Source organism: Egretta garzetta, unplaced genomic scaffold (genome assembly GCF_000687185.1).
Source record: "Egretta garzetta isolate BGI_Z169 unplaced genomic scaffold, ASM68718v1 scaffold69, whole genome shotgun sequence".
Taxonomy (NCBI): Eukaryota; Metazoa; Chordata; class Aves; order Pelecaniformes; family Ardeidae; genus Egretta; species Egretta garzetta.
This window is the reverse complement of record NW_009260790.1, coordinates 567511-592532: the sequence shown is the minus strand read 5'-3', so window position 1 is coordinate 592532 and position 25022 is coordinate 567511. Positions and strand designations below refer to the sequence as shown.

Here is a 25022-nt window from a genome sequence, read left to right as displayed (position 1 = left end):
GTGCATTATCATCCATTGCATAACAAAGGAATATCATCACTGTATTAAGAGTCATACACAATTAAACAAGACAAAACCAGAAGGAAAAAAAAAAAAAAGCAACCCACAAACAAACAAGACATCCCTATTATGCTCCTGGGTCCCCAGGATGCTCCCTCACTCTGGCTTCCAGTTCTGAAATAAATCTGAGGACCATAGGAGATAGCATGAGCACATGATTTAGCTTAAGTACTATCTCAAAATATATAAAGATATGTCCTAGCAAGTGTCAGACCCTGTCTCCCTGCTCCTTTGCCAACCATGCTTTTAGGAGGTCTCATTATGCATTGCACTTTACTGAAGAATAAAAACCCCATAAAGCTAAAAAATTGCTCAACTGATGCCAGTCCCACGTACACTTTTGGCCATAGAATTTCCAGTGCATGGCATGACCTGCTGATGAGTGAGCTGAATCAAAATGACCTTCTTGAGCTGGAGTGCGCCTAGATGTGCCTACTGTAATAGTGGAATGAAACCCTTTTAACTCTCCCTTAAGAGGTCAGAACCTCAGGATGAAATTCCTGTACATTCCCCAGGATCACAGCTAGCCCTATCAGTGCCCAAGGTAAGTCAAGAAAGTACAGCACAGCAGTCTGAAACATAATAAAAGAAAACAAACTTCCCCCCCCACCCCGCACCAACCTCCCTGAAAACCTAATTAAGAAAGATGAGTTCACTTCTCAGAAAGGAAATTCACTCTGCTTTCTTTTCTTGGGGCAAGGACCAAAACATTGGCCACAAGGAGAACTTACACTGTAGGTCAAAAACTAACACCACCCAGCTGATCTCCAAGAAGCCCATTATTACATTCCACTGACCAGGGCCAGAGTCCAGTTGATCCATCCACCTGAAAGGATTAATTCTGAAGTTAAAACTAAGTAGGGAGTTTTAGCTGATGAAAATTGTATCGGGAAAATTAGGAGACATTCAACAATTACTTCAAAAAGAACTGAAAGTGTCCTGCTGTTCCCTGGAGAATACTGCAGGTGCTAGGTCTAGAAAGTATTTTGTATACAGAGGATGCTTTCCCCATGAACAGATGGAATGTCATCTGAGTATTATGGATAAGGGATGCATGCATAAAGCAGGCCTTTCAGAATGACGCCGTAGAGCAGTCTATCCTAACATACCAAGGACAACCATAAATCTCTTCCAAGAAAGGTAAGAACGGTTGCTGCAGGAACTCAGAAGTCAGGACTAAAAGCAGAAAGAGGAGATCTTGCCCTCCTGTGGTGATCTCCTGGAAGCACTCTAGGGAACAACCAGACTGTTCCATTTCCGCTTAACACTCTCCATCTGTCAAATAACGAGGCTGAGCATCTAAAACTTTAGGGATTATATCTAATATTTCAGCGATGTGGTTTATTTTTCCTCACATCAGCACAAGTTTGGTCTCCTCAGCTCAGTTCAGAGGCAAAGGAGTGAGTGTTAATGCTTTGGGAAATAGTTAAAGCCAAGCACTGTTCACCTGCAACCCCACAGCAGGAGTTTAAAGGCAGATTATTCTAGCCAGGCCCTATTGGTTTGTTCCCTATCTTTTGCCAGCTCATGCCTTAGCCTGTTGGACCCTGGAAACTCAAAAACTTGCACCAAGTCCAAAATCCAGTCTGCCCAGATAGATTTGTCCAATATCAGCTTTCAACAGAGTTTAAATTAGCGGCTGGATCCAGAAAGCCTGAGGAGCCATAGCAGTTCCTGGCTAGGTAATGTCTACATAGAAGAATTTATCTTTCCCTGGCATTAGAACTTTGCCCTGAGGGAACCAATGACTACTGCCAAGTCACAAATTGAATGAAAAACCTGCAGCAGTCTAGACAGACAACAATGGACAGTGGGACAGACACCAAAAGGTCAGTTGGAATGGGAAAACAATTGTTATAAGAAAAAATAAATAACTTTTTTTTTCTTTTTAGAGTCGTGCATTATCACTCAATTTTTTTTTGATTTTTTTTTTTTTTCTTTCTTTTTGTTTGGCCACATGCTACTAGTACGATTCTCGGTACAAGTGAAAAGAAACAGGGTAGGATTAGAATACCTAGAAAATGTGCTGAAGGAGTTGGGAAGGTAAGGGATGTTAAGCCACAGGATTACATACAAGAGAAACTGTCAAGAATCACAAAGAGAAAATGAGAGGTAACACTTTATCTATCAGAAGGTGAGTTAGAACAGATGAGAACATTACATGGACTCAGTACTTCAGCTGGCCCGTGCGTCTTCGAGCCAGTTTTGACCTGCACAAGAAAGAAGTAAAAAAGTATTTGTTGAATTCTGGAAGTTTATTTTTTTCCCCTCCCCACAGTTTGTCCACCTTTTTTTTTTTTTTTTCCACCTTTTGTATAGTCCTAGTTTACTCCATATATTTAGAAAGTAGAATGTATCAAGAGCTATAATGAGAAAAACTCCTCACTCTTCTGCTGTGCTCCTTTAAAGGAAGACAGGATCTTTTGAGGACTGCACTGTTAAGAAATTATTTGATGCTGTACAGTAATAACTTAGTTTTCAATTAATTTTTTTTACTGAAGGAAGAACTACCGTAGCATAGTACAATCTCTCCAGCAAGCAGGGGATGTCTGTGACCTGTGTTAAAGGGAAGGCTTGTAGAGAAGTTCAAAAAAGGGAAGGAAATGAGAATTTCTGCTTTAGCTCACAATCAAGAGAATGAAAATGCAGTCCAGACCTGCCTGCACAGAGGCGGTAAGAAGCTTTATAAATTTGTAAAATAGCAACACAAGGAAACCATTTTGTGGCCTCCAAATGTAGAATTGTATGAAGCATACCACACATGTTCAAACTGGATGCATCTGTTAAGAATTTCACAAGCCAAAGCAACAGCCACTGCATTTCCTGAAATATAGGGCTTGTTTGATTTTTTTTTTGGTTGTTGTTGCTCACTCTCCTCCCTCCTTCAGTTCACCCATCTTGTCAAATTCTTCAGAACAAGATTAAATCTGTGACAAACCATCTGCCTCCTTGCTTATGACTATCTCTCTATTTTTATGCTTTGCAGCACTGTCTGCCTGTGAACTGCCTCTTACCGTATGGTGCCAGCAAGAAGTGGATTGAAGGCATATAACCAGTCATTCATGTCTTTGTCGTTGATGGCCTGGAGCAGGACTCCACGATGCTTTGTGCACACGCCAAATGTGTTGGGTGTCTGGAATATTAAGGACAATTTAAAATACTGAACTCTACAGGCACAGAAGCTGATACACACTTCCTCTCTGAGAAAGTTTGCCACATCACATTCCTAAAAACCACAAGACCTCAGGTCTTTCATTTAAGTTTCACTGGTCATTTCCACAATATTATTAGTCAGTCAAATGGGACATCTTCTACAAAATCTAGTTTTAACTCATGAGCATGGACTTCAAGAGCTGCTATATGATGGACCAGTAAAGTTAATTTGTTTCCTTGCAGGATGTTTGTGTGTGTTGTTTTGTTGTTTAAAAAAACCAACGAAACAAACAAAAAAACCCACCAAACAAAAAAAAAAAAAACCGAAACAAAACCCACCCCCAAAACACCACACAAAGGAAACTACAAAAACCAAACACACACGATCATGGTACCAACATATGCTCATAAAAGCAAGTATGATGGGTAACAGCAGTCAGCTTCAGACAACTGTGTACAACTGTGTCCAAAACATAAGAAAACCTGAACAAATTGGGGACTTTGTGGGCAGAATCATCAGATGCCAGACATTTCTCAAAGACACAGACGCATTTTCCTCAGACCAGAGGTGACACAGAGGATGATATGGATGCACTACTACCTGTAATGTTCCTGCTCTATGGGTAAATAAACAATAGCTGTCAGACTGACCTTTACCATTGCCTGTTGATCCTCGCTGTATTCCACCTGAGCTGTGGATAAGTTTATGATTCCTCTTTCTACAGGATCTTTGTCACTATTGTAAATAAAAACGTAGGGACGGCGAACCACCACAAAGTGCTTGGCCCAGGAACTGGAGAGTGGCTCCTTGAAGTGGAGGTATCCTTTCTTTGAGACCACAGAGCTGAAAAAAAAAAAACCAAACCAAAACAAACGCATAGATAAACAGGAATACATTTTCCCCTAAATAAGGCCCCTACTGAGTATCCCTATTAACTGCAAAACACTGTAAAAGACACTTGGTCCTTAATACGTTTTGTCTGCAACAGTATTATGAAAAAATTCTATAGTAAGCTGAATTTTCTCTTCAAGAACTATGCAAAAGTCTGACAGAAAGAAGGACCCACAAAGATCTCTACTTCAGTGAACTTCAGCTATGGTTTTGATGATAACAGACATTATATTTAAGTCACTGGAAATCCTGTTCATTAAGTAGATGCAGGGAATGAATGCTGCAGAGATCAGGTATCAGCACAGTTCTCAGCAATCCTGCCTCCATCATACAGAACTCTGCAGTTCTGCTATCACCTGTTTAATTTACCTTTGTCAAATGGGGCAAAGAAACTACAAATCTCAGAAAGCCCCTTGTGACAGCTCTCAGGAAGCCATGATCACACTACAATAGAAAACTTACCCTGGTCTGATTTCCTCAATATCAGGAACGAGGTTTAGGAATTCATTCTTTCCAGCTCTGGCAAGATAGGAAGTTTCTACTGTAGGCATTAGCTGGAACTGTTCCACCTCATGACAGGGACTGGAGGCACGAGAATTTGCTTCTGGTGTCCTTTAAAAAAAAGTGGAGAAAGAACAGTAAATCACAACAAACCAACTGAACATGACAATGGAATTTAAAGTGCATCCACAGCTTAGCCCGTCTTACAAGTTTCATCCTCCAGTCCAGATTTTTTGTATGACATTGGGATCCTTTTGTACAATATCAAATAGGATTTCCCTTGAAATTTGTGGAATAAAACTTGTAATAACTGCTACTAAGTTGTTTCCTCACTACTTCTCCCTCATTTCTCTTGCTAAACACAGTCACAACACAGACGTATGTCTTACTATGGTTTAATGTAAACTGCACTACTTTGTCAGTACTCCTCCTCTCAGGGACATTAAACTGAGAAGGTACAACTAAGTAGTTATTCACAATTTAATCAAAAATATCTTCTATTGTCCTGGTTTCAGCTGGGACAGAGTGAATTTTCTTTCTAGTAGCTGGTATAGTGCCGTTTTTGGGATTTAGCATAGAAGAATGTTGATAACTCACTGATGGTTCAGTTGTTGCTAAGCAGGGCTTACACCAGACAAGGACTTTTCAGCTTCCCACACTCTGCCAGGGGCACAAGGAGCTGGGAGTGGGCATGGCCAGGATAGCTGACCCCAACTGGGCAAAGGGATAGCCCAGACCATATGACATCATGCTCAGTGTATAAACTGGGGGGGCTAGCCAGGGTAGAGCGATTGCTGCTCGGGGACAGGCTGGGCACTGGTCAGCAGGTGGTGAGCAATTGCATTGTGCATCACTTGTTTTGCATATCATTGTTATTATTGTTATTATTATTTTCCTCTGCTGTTTTATTAAACTGTCTTTATCTCAACCCTCAGGTTTTAGGTTTTTTCCCCAATTCTCTCAGGAGTGAGCAAACAGCTGTGTGGTGCTTAGCTGCCTGCCAAGTTAAACCACGACATCTGTAAATACAGCCAAGAAAGATAAACAGGGATTACCAGCCAAACTGGCTTATTCTGGGTTGCTATTAGTAGGTCTTTTTAACAGACCTCTGAAAAAAAAAAACTTGTAGACTCTACATACTGAAGATGCACTGGTAACTGGAACAACAAGTATCTGACTGTTCTTTCAGCACACACACACACACACACACACACAAAACCTCAAACCACACAACCAACCACCCAAACGCTTCAAAAGAACAAAATAAGCAAAAATAATTGTGACGAGTGATATGGGAAGATAAGGCAAGGGGTCCGATACACAGAAATATCTAGAGGAAAAGGAAGAAGGCAGGGGGGAAATAAATTGGAAAACATAGCAAAGACAGACTTGTGAAGCACTGAGAAATAATGTTTTTCTATTAAAACCTTGTACTTACTTCTGATCAATTGAATTGCATCTTGAATCCACCAGAGACGGGCAGGTAGATGAAGGTGTGAGGGTAGCACTGCTGAAACTCGACACTGATGGGTCCCGCCCAATTGGAGAAATATCCGACAACTACAAGGACAAATATAGGCAAAAATATTACAGAGGAGATTTTTTGTAGCTGATGTTCAGTCCTGGCTAGAACATGGCATTCAGCACACAGAAGGCTCAGATAATACAAAGGTATTTCTATCAGCCATTTCCCTACTCGATAGCCAAATTTTTGCACAAAACCACCATAAACCCATCTGTGGGTGAAAATACAATGGCACTTCTGTAGGCATAGCTTGTTATTAATGTCTTACACTTCTGATTATTCACACCCTGACTTCCTCAACATAACATTAGACAATCCAGTTTGCAACTTGGTGTGCCTTGTGCCTATAGTCAGATTTTTAAAAGAGCCAATTTATCCTTTTACATAGGGAAAGTCTATATAGGGAATAATAAGAGCACTTCCAGTCTGCAAATAAACTAGAAACTATACTATTGTCCAAGTTCACACCATTTTTAATTCCTGCAATAATCTTTGGAACCTGATGCTGAATAGCCAAATGCTTCCAACAGACTGAAAAGAAAGAAAATTAATATGAAGTGTTTTGTCTCTTCATAGTATCAACAGATTCTACAAGCTACAAATACATTGCTATTGTACTACAAATATAGCGTGTTGTATTGCATTAAATATTTACCTTACAATCACTGATGCTGTTGTACACCTGGCTAAATTCCCGGTTGAAAGTGTGAGTAAGAAGCTGCAGACACTAAGGTGGGGGGGGGAAAAAAACAAACCACACACAGAAAATAATTTTACATTTAGATTTTCAGAGAAATTTGAACACAAGAGGCAATTTGCCAAGACACACTTAGCAGCTCATGAAAGAATAAACAAATTCTAAACTGCTGTGAAAAATCCCAGAAGAGGGGAATAATCCCTTCCCTTGATAAAACACAAAAGTTTCATTCACAGAACTACTAAGGAAGGGGAGTGAGGTACAGCCATAGCACAAACCCAGTCACCAGCACCGGCTGGCGAGGATGGATGTTTTCACTATAGAGCGTATTAAAAAAAACTCACAATACTGGACAATCACCATGCTATCCAAGAAGCTCTTCATTAATCTTTAGCCATCTTTGGCACCTCAATCTAGACCCATGATGCTTTTCTCATGTTATACCTTGGTAGCCAGCTCTTTCTCCCGATCCACCAGGCTCTCTATATCTGCTGAGTCATAGCCACTGCTCTCGCTGGGCGTCACAGCACTCTCAAACGTTGTAGTCGAAATTTGTGAGGAAATGCTGGTGGAGGTACTGAGGGTTCCACTGCTCAGACTGGGAGACAATGAGTCACTCAGGGACTTGGGGATGCTGTCACCAAGCTTTTCACGAAGCAGAAGGAAATGTCTGGTTTTTTCCACCTAGTAAGAAAAGAAATCAGTATCATCTGCTCCAGGATGTTGCCTATCTTACAGGCACTGAATTCTTATGCATTCTTTTAAGATTCATGCCAGTAAACATTTTCCCTGCGGAGGGGAGTTTACCATGGCACTAGAAGTTCAATCTGCCTTTGTTGAATACACTGAGATTCTGATCTGAAGATTCTACTCAGCAGCCAGCCACACACTTTCCATCTTCTCTGTCAGAAACTTTATTTAAATCTTGCATTTGAGAACAAACTCCTATTTGGGAACCTGCTCAGCTCAGAAGGTCTCAATGGGTAGACTAAAGGCAAATTCAAAGGTATAGTTGTGCTTTTTCTTTCACTTCCCCTATCTCTTTACTCACCTCATGCAGCAGCTCCAGTTTCTCCAATTCCCACTGATGCTCTAGAATGAGACTGTCACCCCTGGGCCTCCAACCTGCCAGGTTCTCTTCCCCTCGCACATATGCCACAGATGTATCCAGGACTTTTCTCCTCCTCCTCTGCATTCCTGAGCAGTAAGAAACAATGTAAGACATGTTAAAAACATAGGCAGAGGGATGCCAAAGAAACACTTACCAATTAGCAATCTGCGAAGAATCAATAATTCTGCTGTTTGCTGGAAATATACATGGCAATGATTTCATTAACAGCAATCACACATCCCAAAGAGAATTGGTTTAGTCCAGCTTGCTTCATTCAGATATTTTCTATTGACCATGATATAACACAAACTCCTGTTCAGTCTAATTCAACCCAAGAACTTCAATTGCTAGGTCTCAAGAGGAAAAAACATACTGATACTATGTGAACTACATTCCTTCCAAGTTATCAAGCTTGCATCAGGTATCGGCAATATCCTCAAAAGACCAAGAAAAAACTATTGTTGCAAAACCAAGTCTCAACTGGATTAGTTATTAGCCATGTATTATGCCCCCTAAGCCTATGATCCAGGTACACGTCCAGTTTCCTGATATACCCATGTCAGAAGTTTTCAGTGAATCTTTGGTTCACCAATGGTAAACACAGACCCAAATCAAAAGTAAAACCCTGCATAAGATTTTGGTGGAATAGCAATGTTCCATTGCTCTTGTGAAACACAGGAACTGCTTCCCGTCAGGAGAGAAATGTTTACTCCATTCTGCCTATGAAGTTTTCTGCGATATTTCAGTTCACAGCATCTTTTTTGCTTGAACACCTGGTCACTGCTTACCTGGACTTCCTGTGTCTGCCATTTTGCATAAACTTAGTTCATAGATCCCGGTTACTCGATTGCTGTTCACAAGAAACCAGAGGAAAAAACAAACCCTATTATTATCAGAAATAAAGTTCATTAACTTTCGTTAAATGGTCCCCAAATTAGGAGTTTTAGTAAAGTTGTTAGAATTCTAATCTTGACATAAAATAGCCAGGATAGACTGCAAGATCTCTAAAAATGGCATTTCCCCCATGTTCCCCCCTCAACCCCCATTAGACTCAGAGAACAGCTGTTGCAGTAAATTCCAAGTCAGGGTCAGGGTCATCTGTGTGAAAGCTTGAAAAATGGATCTCACTTTCCAGCTCTTCAGTCAGAAGGCTGGAAAAGGGGTCAGTAAAGAGAGAAGCCATCAGAGTTTCACTGAAATAAATGCAAAATTGGTAACTGAACTTACGAATCTGGAGATTTGGAGTAGCCACTTCCAAACAGACTGCGCAGGGATCGCGGTGGGGAGATCTTGGCATCTCGTGAGTAAAAGACCATGCAAACATCCTTTGTTATAACAGCCGGCTGGATGCAGTGGTCAAGCTAAGAACAAAAACAGTAATGAATGAGTGGCTGTAGACAACTATGCCAAGTTACACTGCTTTCCTCTTTTAGTGGGACAACTTTTTCAAATTTGTTCTTGTTAAGGTCTTTGGTGAAGGGTTTTCATATGGGTTTCTGTGAAAGAGAACTGTTAAATTTCTTGATGCATCTTGTGGGTGAAACAATTGTACTACACAAAACAATAGTGCCTTGCACACAAAGCCAAGAGCTAGGCCAGTGTTCATAACACTAGTAGTACCTACACTGCAACGTTCACTGATTTCAATGGATTTTCAGATACAAAGATAGTTAAAATGAGGCACAGAAAGTTAAGAGATCAACAGCTCACCTTTGTTGTGAGGCAGTAATACCTTGACAGTAAGATGTTAACTGTGAATAAATTTTTCCACCGTTCTCAGAAAACGAATAAAGACTTTCACTGGCTTCAGGACTCAAAAATCACTTAGTCCAGTAAGCATTTATCTCGGATACACACTCTCTGCTGTCTCAAATAGTTATACTTGAGTCAAAAGCAAAAAGGAAGGCACAGGTCTCTAACCTCGAGGTAAGCAGAAAGGGTCATATATATCTTCTCTCCATATGGTGTCACTCGATTGAGGAGAAGGGAGTTATGCAAAGAGCTATCCCAAACTGCTTCAAACCGATAGAAAGTCCTGGAAAAAAATACAGTAAAAGCTCAATAGTATGCAGAGCTGCAGTTCCTCTGCATCCTTCTCACCAGTCAGTGTAAAGTATCTCTTCCAGTGTAAAGCACCTCATCCCCATCAAGGGATGATCCTTGACATCATCCACTATGATTGTTACTGATTTCAGTGGCTTAGATAACAAATACTTGAAGCAAAGACTTTGCCTTCTTTCCCAAGATTGATTACTTCTACCTCAAATAGTGGGGTATAAGAGACCACTGCCTGTTATAAAAAAAGACTCATCTAAAAGAGAAAAGAGGGAATGTAGAAGAGAACAAACGCTGTCATAACACTAGAGGGAAATCAGCACTAATGAACAGTGTTTCTAAACAGAACTCCTCTCTATTGCTTCAGGTGCAATTCAGCACCTTCCAAGTACATGGGAAGATTCTTTTTTTATAAGCAACACTCGTTCTACACCATATTTTAGGACTAGCATATAGTAACAGAAGAGATCCCTCTAATACTTAGTCATATAAAACCAGCAGCTTCTGATAGCAAATCAGAATGATTGATAGGTAGGGATAAGTCCTATATTCAAATGATAAAGATTTCTTTCTATGTCCCTACTGGCTTCAGGTAAAAACCTGCAGATCTAACACAAACTTCCGTCAGTTTGGTACATGGAAAGAAAGGAGCTGATGGCTCCCACAGTTCTTGCCCAGCAATCAGGCAAGTTCATCTGTTCAATTAAGAAGTGAGAGACAGCATCAGACACAGGAGAGCTAAATCATCAGGTCTAGAGTCACCATTACACTCTCTCCTCTCTACAGGGGCTTAGGGAAACGAGCTTTCTCCTTTCTCACAGGTAGAGACTGATTTCATGTAGGTTCCCTTGGAAAGAAGTACTATACTCTTATTCAGGAATACAGCATGCTTTGCAGTTTTCTACACTGGTAACAGAAAAAGAAAGTATTAATTCTTCATGACCTCCATATAATTTCCCTCCCAAATCCCCTTGCTGTTGAGGTTTTCCATCCCATTTTCAGTCGAAATGATAGAAGCAAGAAGTGCTTCATGTATATTATTTTTTTAAAACAAGTTATATCTCTAAAGAGCTTCTGTACTAATGCCCAAAGGCCAACTCAGAAAAAATAGAAAATGAAACCAAAGACAAATTATAAAATACAGGGTGGGTGTGGAAGGAAGAAATAACAAAAAACAAACCAACCCAAAAAGAAACATGAAACAGCCTAATGAGGCTAACGAGCAGACATATTGAAAACAAAGAGTTCTGATCTCAAATAAAGTTCCCAAGAAACTCCTTTTCCTGATACCAACAACACAATTTCGAGCTAATACATTGAGTTACCATAAACTGTGCAGTCAAGTAATATCATTTGAGAATATTGCTTAAATACTGTTTGCATTTGAAGTAGCATACTTAAGAAATTGCTTCTAAATGTCTTGCTTTATTAAAAATGCTACAGGGAAACATATTCTAAAGCTCAGTAATTGGTAACTTTAAAAGCACTATAATGTAATAATCCTTACTTGAGTCAGATTAGGCAAACACCACAGGTTGTCCTCTAACCCTTTACAAATCTCTGTTGAATCCCTATGTTTTATCATGTCTTAGTTATGAGAGCCGTTTTTTTAAACTTTTGGCAAGCTCCAGATCTAGTATCTGGGTGGAAGAAAAAGTAGTAAAACCTGGTTCTCCAAAGATGTGAAAGCCAGTATTTAGCCCCTGAATCAGCTCTGCACCATTTGCCAAATATGACCTCTCATCATGAAGAGAGAACACAGGTGTAAATGTCCATCAGTGCAGAACGAAATGCCCCTCTTTAGCAAAATGGTGATTTTTGGATGAACACCGAGTTGAAGTCAAACATAACTTCAAGACAGTTACTCTACTGGATTTTGTCTAGCCAGGAAGTTAAATACACACGGTCTTGCCTGTCCAAACCAGAACTTGCTAGAATAGTTACAGAGGGAGAAAAAACAGAAGTGAGCAAACTTCTTCTAGCACAGCCAACAGCTTGAGGAGGAAAATGGAGCACAGAACAAGCAAAGCATGGAAAACAGGAGATACAGGTTAGAGGCACCAACGTATAGGTAGAACTGATTTTTAAGTGGAATTCAGCATTAGCAAAAGGTGGTGAATTTAAAGCATTGAAGATTTAAAATCTTCTCTTTTTCAAAGAGGCAGAACACAGAAAGCAGAGTGCAAATTGTCCCAGATTGTACAGCCAGCGTGTTTGGCTGTGATCCAACCTGGAAGGCAAAAAAGGAATCCAGTCTGAGCAGCTACCATGTCTCGCTTCTCTGCCAACTGGTAAACTAAGAAGTAGCAAACACATGGTTAAATTTCAGATGCAAATCCAACCAAAGAACAGAGGTTGAATGCCAGTCACATGGCAGCCACTGCTTTTTGTTTAGTGCAATTCTGAGCTGGAATTTCAAGTAACCTAATCATTCAGTCCTTGACTTGGTACTTCAAACATGGCACGCATTTACAGAGTCAGAGACAGTAAGAAATTCCAAATTTAGTTCTTTGATACAGAATAAAGGAACAAAATAGCAAGGACTACAAACAGGGACTACACTCTGATGGCACATTTTGCGAATCAGAAAGACTAAACAAAGGAAGCGTTCTCTTACATGTGAAGGAAAGTTTACCTTCACAAGTTTCCCACTGAATTGTACCTGAATAAACCCCTGAGACAAAGGAGAAGGAGAAATACTATGGCTGAAAGAGCTAAGAGGCATGCTAACAGAATTCAGTAAAAGCTAAAAGGGAAGTGGCAGCAATACAACTGGGACATAAAGCATTCTATTTTCAAGAATCTTTATGTACAAAGGAAGCAAACACAAAATACCTAGGCATATCCTTATCAAGAAAGAGCCTGTAAAAACATAGAAAGAGCTTCAGTTAGTGCAGCCAAAAGCAGAACAGAAAAGCAACAGCCGAGAGGGACAGAACAAGCGGACTTTAAAAAAATAAAACAAAACCAAAACAAAACCAACCAGAAAACAAGTCTGAAGACAATGAGCAAACATAAGACGTATCCCTTACCAGGGCTTCCATCCCACTCCATCACCCTGCCATGCACTCATCCCACAACATAAGCCTTGGCATTTTGGTAAGAGATGGTCGACAGCTTCACTTCACTCACACTCATCCTTCATCCAAGCAGCCCACCTAATAGAAAACTACAGAGCTATATAGGAATTTCTTGAAATTGCTAGAGAACAGAAAGTATAGGGCTTTCCAACTGCAAATCCAATAGTATCAGACTGGAAACTAGCAACAGGCCCTTTACATTTGAGTTTTACTGATCCAAATACACAAGGAGTAAAACACCCACTTCTCAGTGGGAGGCAAAGAGCTAAAAAACCCTGTCATTATGTGCAGTTACAGACACTAGGTGGCAGGAAGACATTCAGCTGGGAGGAGCAGTGTCCTGAATCCACCTTTAATATCGCAGTGCTATTTCAAAGTCCAAGCCTCTAATGGAAAAGGAAGAAGCCATTTCAGCACCTGGAAGGATACCGCCTCCAGCATTCAGCAATTGTAGCAGAGATGGGCTCCAAACCAACCTCCTCCCATCCAGAAACACTCATTCAGAGTTAAATTTCAGAGATATTCCTGCTTTGCACCAGCTGAACAGAGCCACAGAGTGGTCAAGTGACTTGGCTGATGTCAGAGTAGGGAGAGGCTGTGCCGGCAATGCAGTATTCTGCTTCACTGCCCTTTGTTGCAGACACTGAAGCAAAACAATGTGGAGTCTGACTGATCTTTACAGCAACGCACCCTAATGAGGGGACACATGCAGCGAGACACTTCTCAGACAGGGGCCCTGCTCTTGTCCAAATTACTCTAGTTACATGGAACAGACACCCCCTTATTAGAAATGGCGTCAATTTGTGATATATCTGTATAAATCCACAAATTATGTTTAATTTACAAAGCATGGCTCTTGCTTAAATTGTCACGTTTGTTCCAGGAATAATAGAGGTATGTGTGCATCCATAAATATATCCCCTGAGATTGCCCTTATACTTCAGTGCTGTATTCTAGCAATAAACCTTGATGTCAGTTTAGAAGTTCGGGGTTAAATTCTGAGACTCTCTTAAGCTGTTCCTTTCCATCCTCCCTTTATGGTGCTTATAAATGGAAAGTAATTCAAATACATTATCGAGATATCCTCCGTGCAGACCAATGGACTTCAGCTTTAGCAAGAATTTTTCGTAATGCTCGTTCTCTATCTGTATGCCCTGTGCCCATGGAATTCTACATTTAATAATTACCAATATCCCCAACTTTCCAAACATCCTGCCAAGACCTCAGAGGTCAAAGGAATTTTAGATTCCTGCTAGAATACTCGCTTTATTTGCTTACCTATTGGAGCTGTGAGAGGACTTCAGGTATTTTGCAGAGATAATATTCAAAGACAGAATAGCGTCCACAGCAGCTTCATCTACCTCTGCTTTATTTCTTATACGTCCTGAAAAGGGGAAGGAGGGGGAACCAATTAAAACTAAACCTGAAATACAGAAGGAATTTGTTTTCTTAAATATTATTTCAGACTATGTGATTAACAAGCGGCTGTAAGTGGAAGTTGCAAAACTTAAGTTTTTTTTCTCTGGATCTTTTTCACAATCTTCCTCTCACAGCCAATACTCAAAGATGACAGAATCTGATACAAAGAAGAATTACCATCAGCACTTTTTCTTCCTTACATAGCGACACGCAAATCAATATACTCACCAACAACCAGCTCTCGCACATCTTTCCAGTGCAACTCACTGCCCTTCTCATGGATAATGGTGACTGTAATTCTACGCTGGATTCCCTGGCAGAGTTCAAAAACAAAACACTGGTGAAGTATTCACACACACACACTCTAACATAATCTATTTTGCACTTATATCACAAAAATGAAGCAAATAACATAATTTAAATTAGTCTGTAACTGTGACCAAACACCTATGTGTTTCAGGGCCCTAAAATGAATGTAAGAGGAACATTGTCATATGTAACAGAAATTACGCTTCTCCCTCTTCAGTCCACAAAGGCTGAGGTTTTGAACCTAAAATAGGCCTGAAATTGTTGCTACACTCTTAAAAGAAGATATGTATGGTCCCTGGGCTATATCAGAGTTGCCCACAAAAACAAGCAAATACTTGGGTAATGTGTGCTTCAATACTTATATTAAAGTGTATCTACCAAAAGTAGTTACTAGAAAATAGCAACTACTCATGCAAATATTCTCCTCCTTTGTCACATGTATCTGTTAAAAGTCAAAATATAATAAAACTCTAATGGCTGGGAAGAAGTTAAAATTGTAGAATAGAAAACACTACATCTGAAAAAGAAAAATCCCCCGGGTGTTGGTTTTAACAGATTCCACTCTTACAAATGAAGACAACAACCATGCAGGGAGAAGGTGCTTTGTGTGTAACTGTTTCAAAAGATGTTAGCCTATATTGTGGATTTGGCAATTGAATTACAGAGGCTAGAATTACTCTGGTTTGAACTGGAAGTAACTGATGAGGACACTAGTAAATCCAGAATTGAGTAACATTTTTTTTTTCTTTTTTTAAGGAAATTATTGGAATATGACCATTATTCCTAAACTATAAGAACTGTTCCTGTTATTTTAAGAAAGAGAAGAAATGCAAGCCACAGGTAAGCTCTATGAAAAGGAACTAAGAATTTGAGAGTAGAAAAAACATAACATAAACCTATAAACAATATTTAACTAGGATTATCTTTAGAATCTAGCTAAGGACAAATTATTATTAAGGATTATTACATTAGCGTTTGTGATTAACTACAGGCATTTAAAAATGCACTGAGACATGGTCATTGTGTATATCTGTCTTATAGCCACATGCAGGGAAAAAGAACCAATGGAAGTTGAGTCCACGTGATCCTTCTGTGTCCTTGGTAGAGATGTTAGAGCACTGAATGCACAAATCTGGTCCCAAAGGTTTCTGCTTTTTAAAAGACTTTCATTTTTCATGAGTGGATGCACTCTGATAAGCAAAGGAAACAGCAATATACTAGGGGCCAAACATATTCTCCTCACAGCCCAAAGCTAACAGACTAAGTACAGACTGAGAGATGACTGACCCTACAGCTGTCATTAGACAGCTGTGTGGGAGAAGACATGAAAGACACAAAATCCAGTCATTAGCATTCTAACCCCCCCACAGAAATTAAACTTGCTGTTCTACAGCCTTCATTAGTACCTGGTGAAGCAGGAACGTCCCCTGACAGGGCAGGCCTCCAGTGTGGTCCACAATAGCAGGAATATACCTGTGAGAGACAGTGAAATCAACAGGCAGGAAAGATACACTAGCACAGCCAACTTTACTCTGTATTCTGCTGCCGACAGCTACCTCTCCTTGTAACATCTGAACGAATAAGAGTGTTTCTACTGATTGTCAAACTGGACTCTACTAGAGCACAGCATCAGTGAAATACAGAAGTATCATACTGTACTTCCAGTACTTCTGGAAAACTCTGTGGAACTCTCTTCTCTATATAATCCCTGAAGACCTGTCAGGGGAAAACCTCTGTAGCAGAGGTGAACACAAAAGAGGGCCTGCCAGATGACTTCTGGAGCATAAAGCCTGTAGAGACCCAAAGAATCTAAACTCATGGCCTACATAGGATAAGTTTTCCCAGCTGGTGTGCTTGAGCACACAAGTGGAAGGATTACTTCAAGTGTGAAAAAATATCATTCTATCTCTTCAGTCCCTTCCAATGGGGACAGCAAATGCCAGCAGAATTTACACCCAATCACTACAAACCAGCCAGACACCAGGCTGACACAAGCCAGGCCACCACTGCCCAGCAATGATTGCTAAACATCAGCCTTGTCTGAACAGAACAAAGGGTAAAAGCTCAAACTCCCATAAACCACTGTTCTTAAAACATAAAAGATTAATATGGGACTTACTCCCCTGTTGGCTCCAATTCGCTGATCTCAAACCACACAAGGAGGTCGTATTTGCTCACACTCTGGCCCAAGCTGGGTTTGCTCATAGTATTTAGCTTTGTAGCTGGCACTTAAAGAAAGGAAAAAAAGAAAGAGGAAGAAGAAAAAAGAATGGTTTACAAAGAACAAACAAGTAAATCTTACCTTAGGGCTCACAGAAACATATCATTTCTGTCATCTTATGTATGTTATGTACTTATGCAGGCCACATCTTCGTTTCATGAAAATGATGTTGCTTACAGCAATCATTATTTCTCAAAGCGTTGTTTTTTAAATCTAAGTTATTAGATTAAAAAAAAAGTGAAATGACAAGAGCATATCCAAAAAGCCTCTAAAAATAGGCAGTCTCTTTAGATCCACAGAGTTTCCTCAAATGTGCATTAGTTACTTTATGGGTTAACAGTTTGTCATTTAAATTGCTTAGGTCTGTTCAACTGCAACATTACTCACCCATAAACTACATTTCCCCTTCCCCACACAAGAAAAAAAACCAACAATAAAACCAAGAACTTAAAACTTCAGTCTTCAGTTCTTCTGTTACAAATTGCTAGTCTCCCGTACCAGTTTAGATAGAGAATTGTGTACATAAAAAGGCTGAACAAGACTTATTCCAGAGCCATAACCCTGCCAAAGTGTGTTTCTGAGCTCCTTATGTTTTGGTATTAGTGATTACTACTGGCCAGATCCTCTTCAATTCCTTTCATACAAATGTAGGGACAAACCATGTTAAAAAAATAGCAGAGTAAGTGAAATTCTAGACATAACCTGATATTCCTTCACGCATACTTACATCACACCTTTTAGATATCATTACATTACTTCTCTTATCTGCTCACTCATTTCATTTTTGTAAATGGGAACATTTTAAAAGCTTAGTTCCTGTGTACTCTCACAGGTATTTTTGTAACTCTGCAACTGATTTTCCATTTTTTACTCCTTTCACATACTAACCTCACTGCTTTTATTAAGCCAAGTAAGTATTCTCCCTTCTCTCTCTCTCAAGCCCCATTCTTCCCTTGCTCAAGTGTTCTTTAGGTTCTCCTATGTCACACCTCTGTGTATCCTTCAGCTTCCACCATGACTTAATTTCCCATGCACTGGAAGGGCACAGTTAAGAAAAGGTTCTTATGGGTGTGTCTGTGTAGTCTCTTTTGAAAAACAAAAAGTGAATTCTGTTTCTTTTCTGGGCAAAATAGCAGCTACTTGAGAGGGACAGACTTCACAAGAACTGGTTATTTACAGCACAACTCCTCTACCATGCTGGGTAGCAAGCTTTGGTGTCATCACTTACTCTTCCCATTCATTACTCAGGGTAGTCACTCTCTCATACCCGTACTCGTATCATGTAGCTGCACATTAACTCATTACAGCTGGACTCAATGCTGTTGATAGCCAGAAGAACATCAAACACAAAAGTCACTCATGTTTACTGCTAAGCAGAAAAACTCAAAAGCACCAGAAAAGAAGAAGAAAAAAAAAAAAAAAACCCAACACAGAAAGACACATTTAACTAAATATGAAAACCAGTTCTAGAAGTTCTCATGGACTTGCACTGGCGTAATTAATAACCAACCAGCGTGTTACTTTTTTTTTTTTTGGTAATAAAACAGAATACAAATGTAAGTGAGGAACAGCACTTGTTAGTGGCAAAAAAAAAAAAAAAAAGGATGAGCAAAAAGGAAACCTATATAGAACAAAGCAGAACATTTCCTCTACAGCTAGTTGTTTTTTCATATGCAGCATCTCTCATCCCTATCTCACAAAACTATGTACAGAATACAAAAACAGAGGTCCAGGAAGGTTCAGGGAATAGATCCCATGACACAGAAAAATCAGTGATACCTAGCACACTGGAGTTTATAGACTCTCTATATGATTCTCTCTAGAATAGCCCTAAACTTAAGCACAGCATCATCCTTCCATGACTGCAACCATGGCATTTTCTAGTCCCAGGAATAGTACATGATAAAGATAAGAAAAAAGGAACTTTGAAGCACATTTTGGAACTACTTCTACATCTACCATAGATCAAGTTTGGCTACTAACCATCTCGTTTAGGAGCCCGCTCACTTTGACAACTGGGAACAGGCAGAAAGAGAAAAGGTGGCAGCTGGTCAGCTCCATCCTGGAAAGCAGCCACAGCAGAGGATGCAAGCACGTTGGCATGCTCAGATAGCGTGTTCAGCACATGCACGTTTACATAGCCAGACATAAGATACCTAATCAACTCAATTTTTCTTTCATGGTCTGCAAAGGGAATGGAACACACACAAAAAAAAGGATGGTAGAAATATGCAGGTGAGAGAAAGCTGGAGAAGGAGGAAATAAAAGGTGAAATGGAAAAAACCACAAGAGAGTTCAGCATGCATTATTACAATTAAGCAAAGAAAACCAAGGGTCATTTCGACAAGACTGACTCACTAACCAAAAATGACAGAGAGCAAAAAGGATGAAGTGTTTAATGAATAAACAAATTTCCAGACAAGTGCCCAGGAAGCACATAAAAAGCCACAGCCAGATCTCCTGGAATATGGTCAACACCTCAGGAATGAAATTCTACCCTTTAATGAACCAAGAAGCACTTCCTGCAAGAGGAGATTGAAAAGAACACATAAAAAGGAAGATAGATCTATCAAAGATAGATCCAATGCCCTTTGCAACATTCACTCCACATTATATTTCTTGGTGTCCTGAACAGAGTAGGAATACGCTACAACCCTCAATTTCAGTAGCAGACATGTGATGTACAGAACTAGAGAACTGTTCTCACCTGGCTTTGAGAGCGGCATAGGGGGAGGAAAGAATCTTCGGGAAGGCTGTGGAGGGCTATACAGAAATGAAAAGTGTTATCAATATAGAGGCAGCTAAACATAAAAAAATATACACCAATACACACACATGCATGTATGTATACACACACCCCCAGTACAGTGCTTCTACCCATTTTTGTCTTGGAAAAACATCCTCACAATCCCATGAAGATAGGTAAATATCTACCTGTCAGAAAAAAACAAGTGGACTCAGCAGTCCATTTTCTATTCTAACTTTTAAATATATATATTTATTATTTTTTTACTGACAGCTAGGATTAAATACAATTTCCAAATGCTCTACCCCCATTCTGCACTGAAAATTTGAGTAGGTGACAGACATTTCCCAAAATAACTTAAGGAAAAGGAACATGCCTCAGCTGGCATTTCCTCTTAAACCCAGCACGTGCTTCCTCTTTGCAGCTGCTGCCTTCAGTAGGAGGGCTAACCAGGCCAGGCATTCCAGACAATAGCCTCTTCCTCTAAGGTCCTTTCCCTGATTCCACAAATTCAAATGCTCAGCAGCTTTGGCACTAGTATGTCAAAAGGTTGACAGCCTTTTGTTTTCCCCCTAATCTCATCTCTCCTTTTGTCATTCTACCTTTATGCATCAGGCCACTTCTCTGAGGGAATGCTGCACCTTGGAGCGCTGTTAAGGTTTACCCAGAACTCACTGAGATCACCACAGAAGTTCCAAGTGCAATATTCTACCACCATAGTGTTTGTAGGGTGGAGGCAGCTGTATTGGCAAAACATGTTTCCATGTTTGAGATGGTAAAACAATTCCATCACTCATTAACAAAACATACAACACTATCCTGCTCGTGAGGGTGTGGCTGTATCATTTCAGGAGTATGAAAAAGTACTGCCTGAACTTCAGAGCTAAGCTGAGCATGATCAAACAGCCTTTATGTCAGAGTAGTGACCAATACCTGTTGAGATCCTGCCCTTGCAGATGGAGAGGATGCTGCTGATAATGTCCAAAGACTTCAAACACAATAGGCTTTGTTTTGATGTACTCCACAAATGATTCTGTCACTTCCACAGCAATCTATTAGGCAAATTAAGGAAAGAAAATGAGACATACAAAAAGGAAATCTTGTAAATGTGAATTTTAGGAGGCTGTATTTTTCATACAGTTAAGCACCACTCACAGTAAAAACTACTGCATTCTGTTTTGGTTTAAGCATTAATTCTACTCTGTGATAAAGGAGAAATGTAAGCCTCAATATCAGGCATTTTTAAGTAGAAGAGAAGGCTACACGTAACCAAAGGATTAGATTACGCAGTTCATAAAAATAGATATATTTAGTTCATCTCAGATCATGAGCACTGCTATTCACATGTATTTTATTTCCTGAATTCTAGACTGCTTTCATTGAACATCCTGGAGAGGAAAAAGAATTCAAAGGCAGGAAGTAGAGGTGAAACAGAAGAGTTAAATCTGCCACACAGAATCATTCTGTATTTTGTTCTCCATTGGGGATTACATCATTCACCCGATTACTCCTCCTACTGTCTATTCTTAATAATTGCCCTTGCCCCTCTTTCCCATACACCTCTCATGAGGTTAACAAGAAGGATACACACAGCTCCCAGTGCTAAAACAGGTATTTGCTATTCACCTGAAATTTTACTTACATTCTGAACATGGTAAAACCCAAGGGGAGTCCCCCGACCATTGTTTTTGAGAGGTTCTGTTGAGAAAGCTTCATCGTGCCGATGTAAAAAGCTTTAAAAAGAAAGAAAAAAAAAAAAAAACCCACACAAAAATAAAACACCCCAGAACAGTTTAGTGAAGACTGTTGTGCTATGAACCCAACACTGAAAGGAAACCCATAAATTTATTCTGCTAGAACTTTACGGCGAGTAGAGTGATGGCCTAAAGCTAGGAATACCCTAGTCTTTGGGACCACAATTCTTGCACTTGTTTTGTGTCTTTATTACTCCCATTTTTCATTCTCTTTCTTAAGAAACTAAGCCAAAGAACACTTTCACTTGAGAGCTACTGATTTAGTCAAGGGTCATATAGCTTTCATTCTAATTGTGCATATATACAGTCTAATATCAAATTTTCCACATTAAAAGCCATTATCAAGCAAAAACTTAAGATATCTATAACTAGTAACTTAAGAGTCCACTCTAATTCTTAGTTCCTTTCTGTAAAACTTTATTCCTTAACACTATGATAACACAAAGCAGGTACTGCTTGTAACAGGAATTCCAGTAACCGACAAGGTATTTTTCTCTGCTATACCATACTGCCACTGATTTGAAAAGCTCTCAGTCAGACCCTCCATTGCCCACTATTATTTGCACTCTCTATCAAACCACCAATTGCCTAATGTAAATAAGGACAAATTCTTACTTGAACTGGCAGAAAATATCTGCATATTCAGGAAGGATGCCACTGGCCTGTAGCACTGTCACACGGAAGGTAAACACGCTACCCAGTTTCAAGTGATCACCAATTTCCTCAGTAAATCCTTCCATAGTCATCTTTCCATCCAAAGTGGCTGACTTCAAGTCTTAGGGAGAAACAAACATCCCACATGAAATCACATCTTTGTTTTTCTTCCCCCCAACCTCTCCTTTTTTTTTTTTTTCCCCCTTAAAAATATTCCTTCAGGCAACAGTTAAGCCCCATCACAAATTTTTGTTTCTTTTGAGCCCAAATTATTTGCTGAGAATCAAAAGCTCCAAATACCTGGGAACAGTTTTTCTGCATAGTTCTTCAAATGAATATGCAAATATCATATGCAACCCATCAGTTGCACCTCTCCCTACCTATCACATTTTTTGAAGAACACTCAGAACCCCTTTCTCTCGCTGACTGGAAGTGTCCCAGATTTCCCTTATGTTCTCAAAACTACTACATATTTCTTGCTTACCTAGCTCATTCATTCTGTTGATCTCCTCTGGAGGAGTGGTAACCTCTGAATTCTGTCCTTGCCCTTCTACAATTCTTAATTCTTCCAATGACAGTCCAGATCGAGTCATTGCAACTGAAGAAAAATCACTCTGAAAAATTAAATGAAGTTGCATGTAACAGATTCCTGCAGCTTCTGGTTTTCCCATCCCTTTCTTCCCCCCACATTACTTATTCTTTATTTAGAAGCACAAACTCAGCACTCAAAGAAACTTAACTTAAATTAAGACGTCTTACCTTATCAAAATATTCATTGTCAAATGAAATTTTAGCTGTGCCAGACTGTCGAATACCAGATCCATAATCTGGGGCTTCATCATCAGCTAAAAAACAGGAGAAAAAAAAGAAAAAAATATTATGGGGAAGAGAGGGAAAAACCCTGAGAGTTATCCAAATGGAAATTCTGATTACAACAGAAACCAGTCCTAAAGTAGTACAGGCCTGGTTCCAGTCATCCAGTAACAGATTAGAGGAAGTGCTAGAAAAAAAATCATAGCAGAAATCAATCTATCTTGAACACAAGTGTGGGAAGACAACAAGACAAGCTATGAAGTTTTATCATTAATACACTTAACTTCGGAGAATTTTGAATGCAAACCAACTTTAGTACTCATTTTGATTATTTACTTCTGATTATTACATCTGAGGTGAACTAACATACCATAATACAATGACCCACATGAGAATGTATACTTACATAGATTTAAACTGCCATCTAAAATTCTGTAGCCATAAACTAAGCACTCACACTAACAAAGGTTCACAAATACATGCTCTAAGTTTGAAAGGCAGTTCTGTCCGTACAGTCCGTCCATTTTACCTCCTCCCCTTTGTGGACAATAACAACAATGAGGCCCGGTTAAACGCCAGATATTTTTTCCACAGTAAATGCACACTTGCAGGAGAAATGGCAAGATTCAGAACGTGTTCCAAAACTTAACTTAGGGACAAATAATACCATGGCCCTTTTTCAAGAGATGTCCCCAGTTCAATTTCTACTAGCCATGGTGTATTGTATTCATTTGGATAGATAAATAGCATATTTATTTGGAAATATTTGGTCAATGCTAAGGAGAGCAAACCAAGCTACAAGCGAGACTTTTGTACACATTAAAATAGATTTTATTTCACTTGCTGTTTTAGTCCCTGCCAGAGTGATTCTTACACATCTTCAGAGTCTGAGATTTCATTATGTGTTCCCATGGAGAGTAAAACTTCCAGGGTTACCCTATCTAAACAATAAAGAAATGTTGGCAGTTAGCCACTGCTAGAAAGGACAAATTATGGGAAGTATCTGTGCTCTCACCAGCATGGATAAGACATGGCTAACTACCAACAGTAAAACTCAACTAGCTCACCTCATACTGGAAAAGTATAAAATATTAGCAGCTGACTAGCGGACTGCAGTTAAGCTCTGGCACATGTACAATGGCAGTTCAAAACTGGATGACGCAGTTACCATCCCCATATATCTACCTTTCTCTTCTGAAAAGTAGATAGTTCTTGGTGATTAAACAGTATGTTAATGCAGCTTCTAAGTCTCAACGCATTTTAGTGAGGCAATGAAATGGAAAACTGCTGCTGATTCCTGTTTATCCCATACCGAAAAATGTCAGTTCAGGAACTTCTTCACATGTTATCCAGTCAGAGAATAGAAGAGCACATTTCCGTGCGTTATTTAAAAGGGCAGTTTGAGAAGAGCAAACACGTGGTACTTTTAACTTTTCTGCAAGTCATCACAACTATCAAACTTGCATATACCCTTGTCCACTGTTTATACTGGGTGCCAGAAACAAAACCTTTGCTTTATTTTTAGTTTTTAGACTTACTGACACTAGTCAGCCCTTCTACTGTCTTAAAAAGCAGTGTTGTATTAGTTGCCAGGTATAAACTTCAGTGGTCAACACCACCATTTTAAAAGCTTCTGATCAGTAGCATTATTTCAAGGTTATTATGCTTGGTCGTATGATTCACACCAATGAAAAAATTTCAAAAGCAAGTTAATAATAAAGAACAAGTGTTCTTTGCAACACTAAAAATATTCAGGTATGATTTGTTTGCATGTTTTTTAAAGCTGCAGCTATTCACAATGTACTAAAGAGTTGCAATGTAAAGCTCTCAGGGTATCTCACCTGCTATGGCTTGCACTGCTACTCGCAGAAATCCTCGTACTTCTCCTTTCTCACTAACAACAGCTACTCTGTGAATAAGTGGCACCGGGTACAGTAGATTGCTCAGGTATACAAATGCTCTGGTAACAGGAAGGAAAGAAAACACAAACAGCATTAGGCAATCATCTGCAAAAGCAGACTGCAGTATTTGG

The 25022-nt window shown here is 39.6% G+C and overlaps 1 protein-coding gene across 2 annotated transcripts in view; it reads right to left on the bottom strand.

The window, feature by feature from the left end:
• Window positions 1–755: 755 nt before the first annotated feature.
• The window catches only part of KIF1B (kinesin family member 1B), an 89689-nt gene continuing 65422 nt past the window's right edge, over window positions 756–25022 (bottom strand). Inside the window, exons 24-46 of one of the 2 annotated variants that reach the window (XM_035901903.1) lie at window positions 24832–24950; window positions 22937–23022; window positions 22662–22791; window positions 22139–22298; window positions 21412–21502; window positions 20703–20821; window positions 19731–19786; window positions 16922–17030; window positions 16209–16275; window positions 14722–14806; window positions 14353–14458; window positions 9860–9974; window positions 9167–9300; window positions 8728–8789; window positions 7880–8025; window positions 7273–7512; window positions 6787–6858; window positions 6045–6166; window positions 4568–4717; window positions 3865–4057; window positions 3075–3193; window positions 2222–2270; window positions 756–886 (exon numbers count right to left, since the gene is read on the bottom strand). In XM_035901903.1, coding sequence (XP_035757796.1) covers window positions 2228–2270; window positions 3075–3193; window positions 3865–4057; window positions 4568–4717; window positions 6045–6166; window positions 6787–6858; window positions 7273–7512; window positions 7880–8025; window positions 8728–8789; window positions 9167–9300; window positions 9860–9974; window positions 14353–14458; window positions 14722–14806; window positions 16209–16275; window positions 16922–17030; window positions 19731–19786; window positions 20703–20821; window positions 21412–21502; window positions 22139–22298; window positions 22662–22791; window positions 22937–23022; window positions 24832–24950 — 2524 coding nt within the window. In that variant the 3' untranslated portion in view covers window positions 756–886; window positions 2222–2227. Of the gene's footprint in view, window positions 887–1967; window positions 2271–3074; window positions 3194–3864; window positions 4058–4567; window positions 4718–6044; window positions 6167–6786; window positions 6859–7272; window positions 7513–7879; window positions 8026–8727; window positions 8790–9166; window positions 9301–9859; window positions 9975–14352; window positions 14459–14721; window positions 14807–16208; window positions 16276–16921; window positions 17031–19730; window positions 19787–20702; window positions 20822–21411; window positions 21503–22138; window positions 22299–22661; window positions 22792–22936; window positions 23023–24831; window positions 24951–25022 lie in introns of those variants that run through there. The other variant, XM_009646441.2, reaches the window with a different exon arrangement.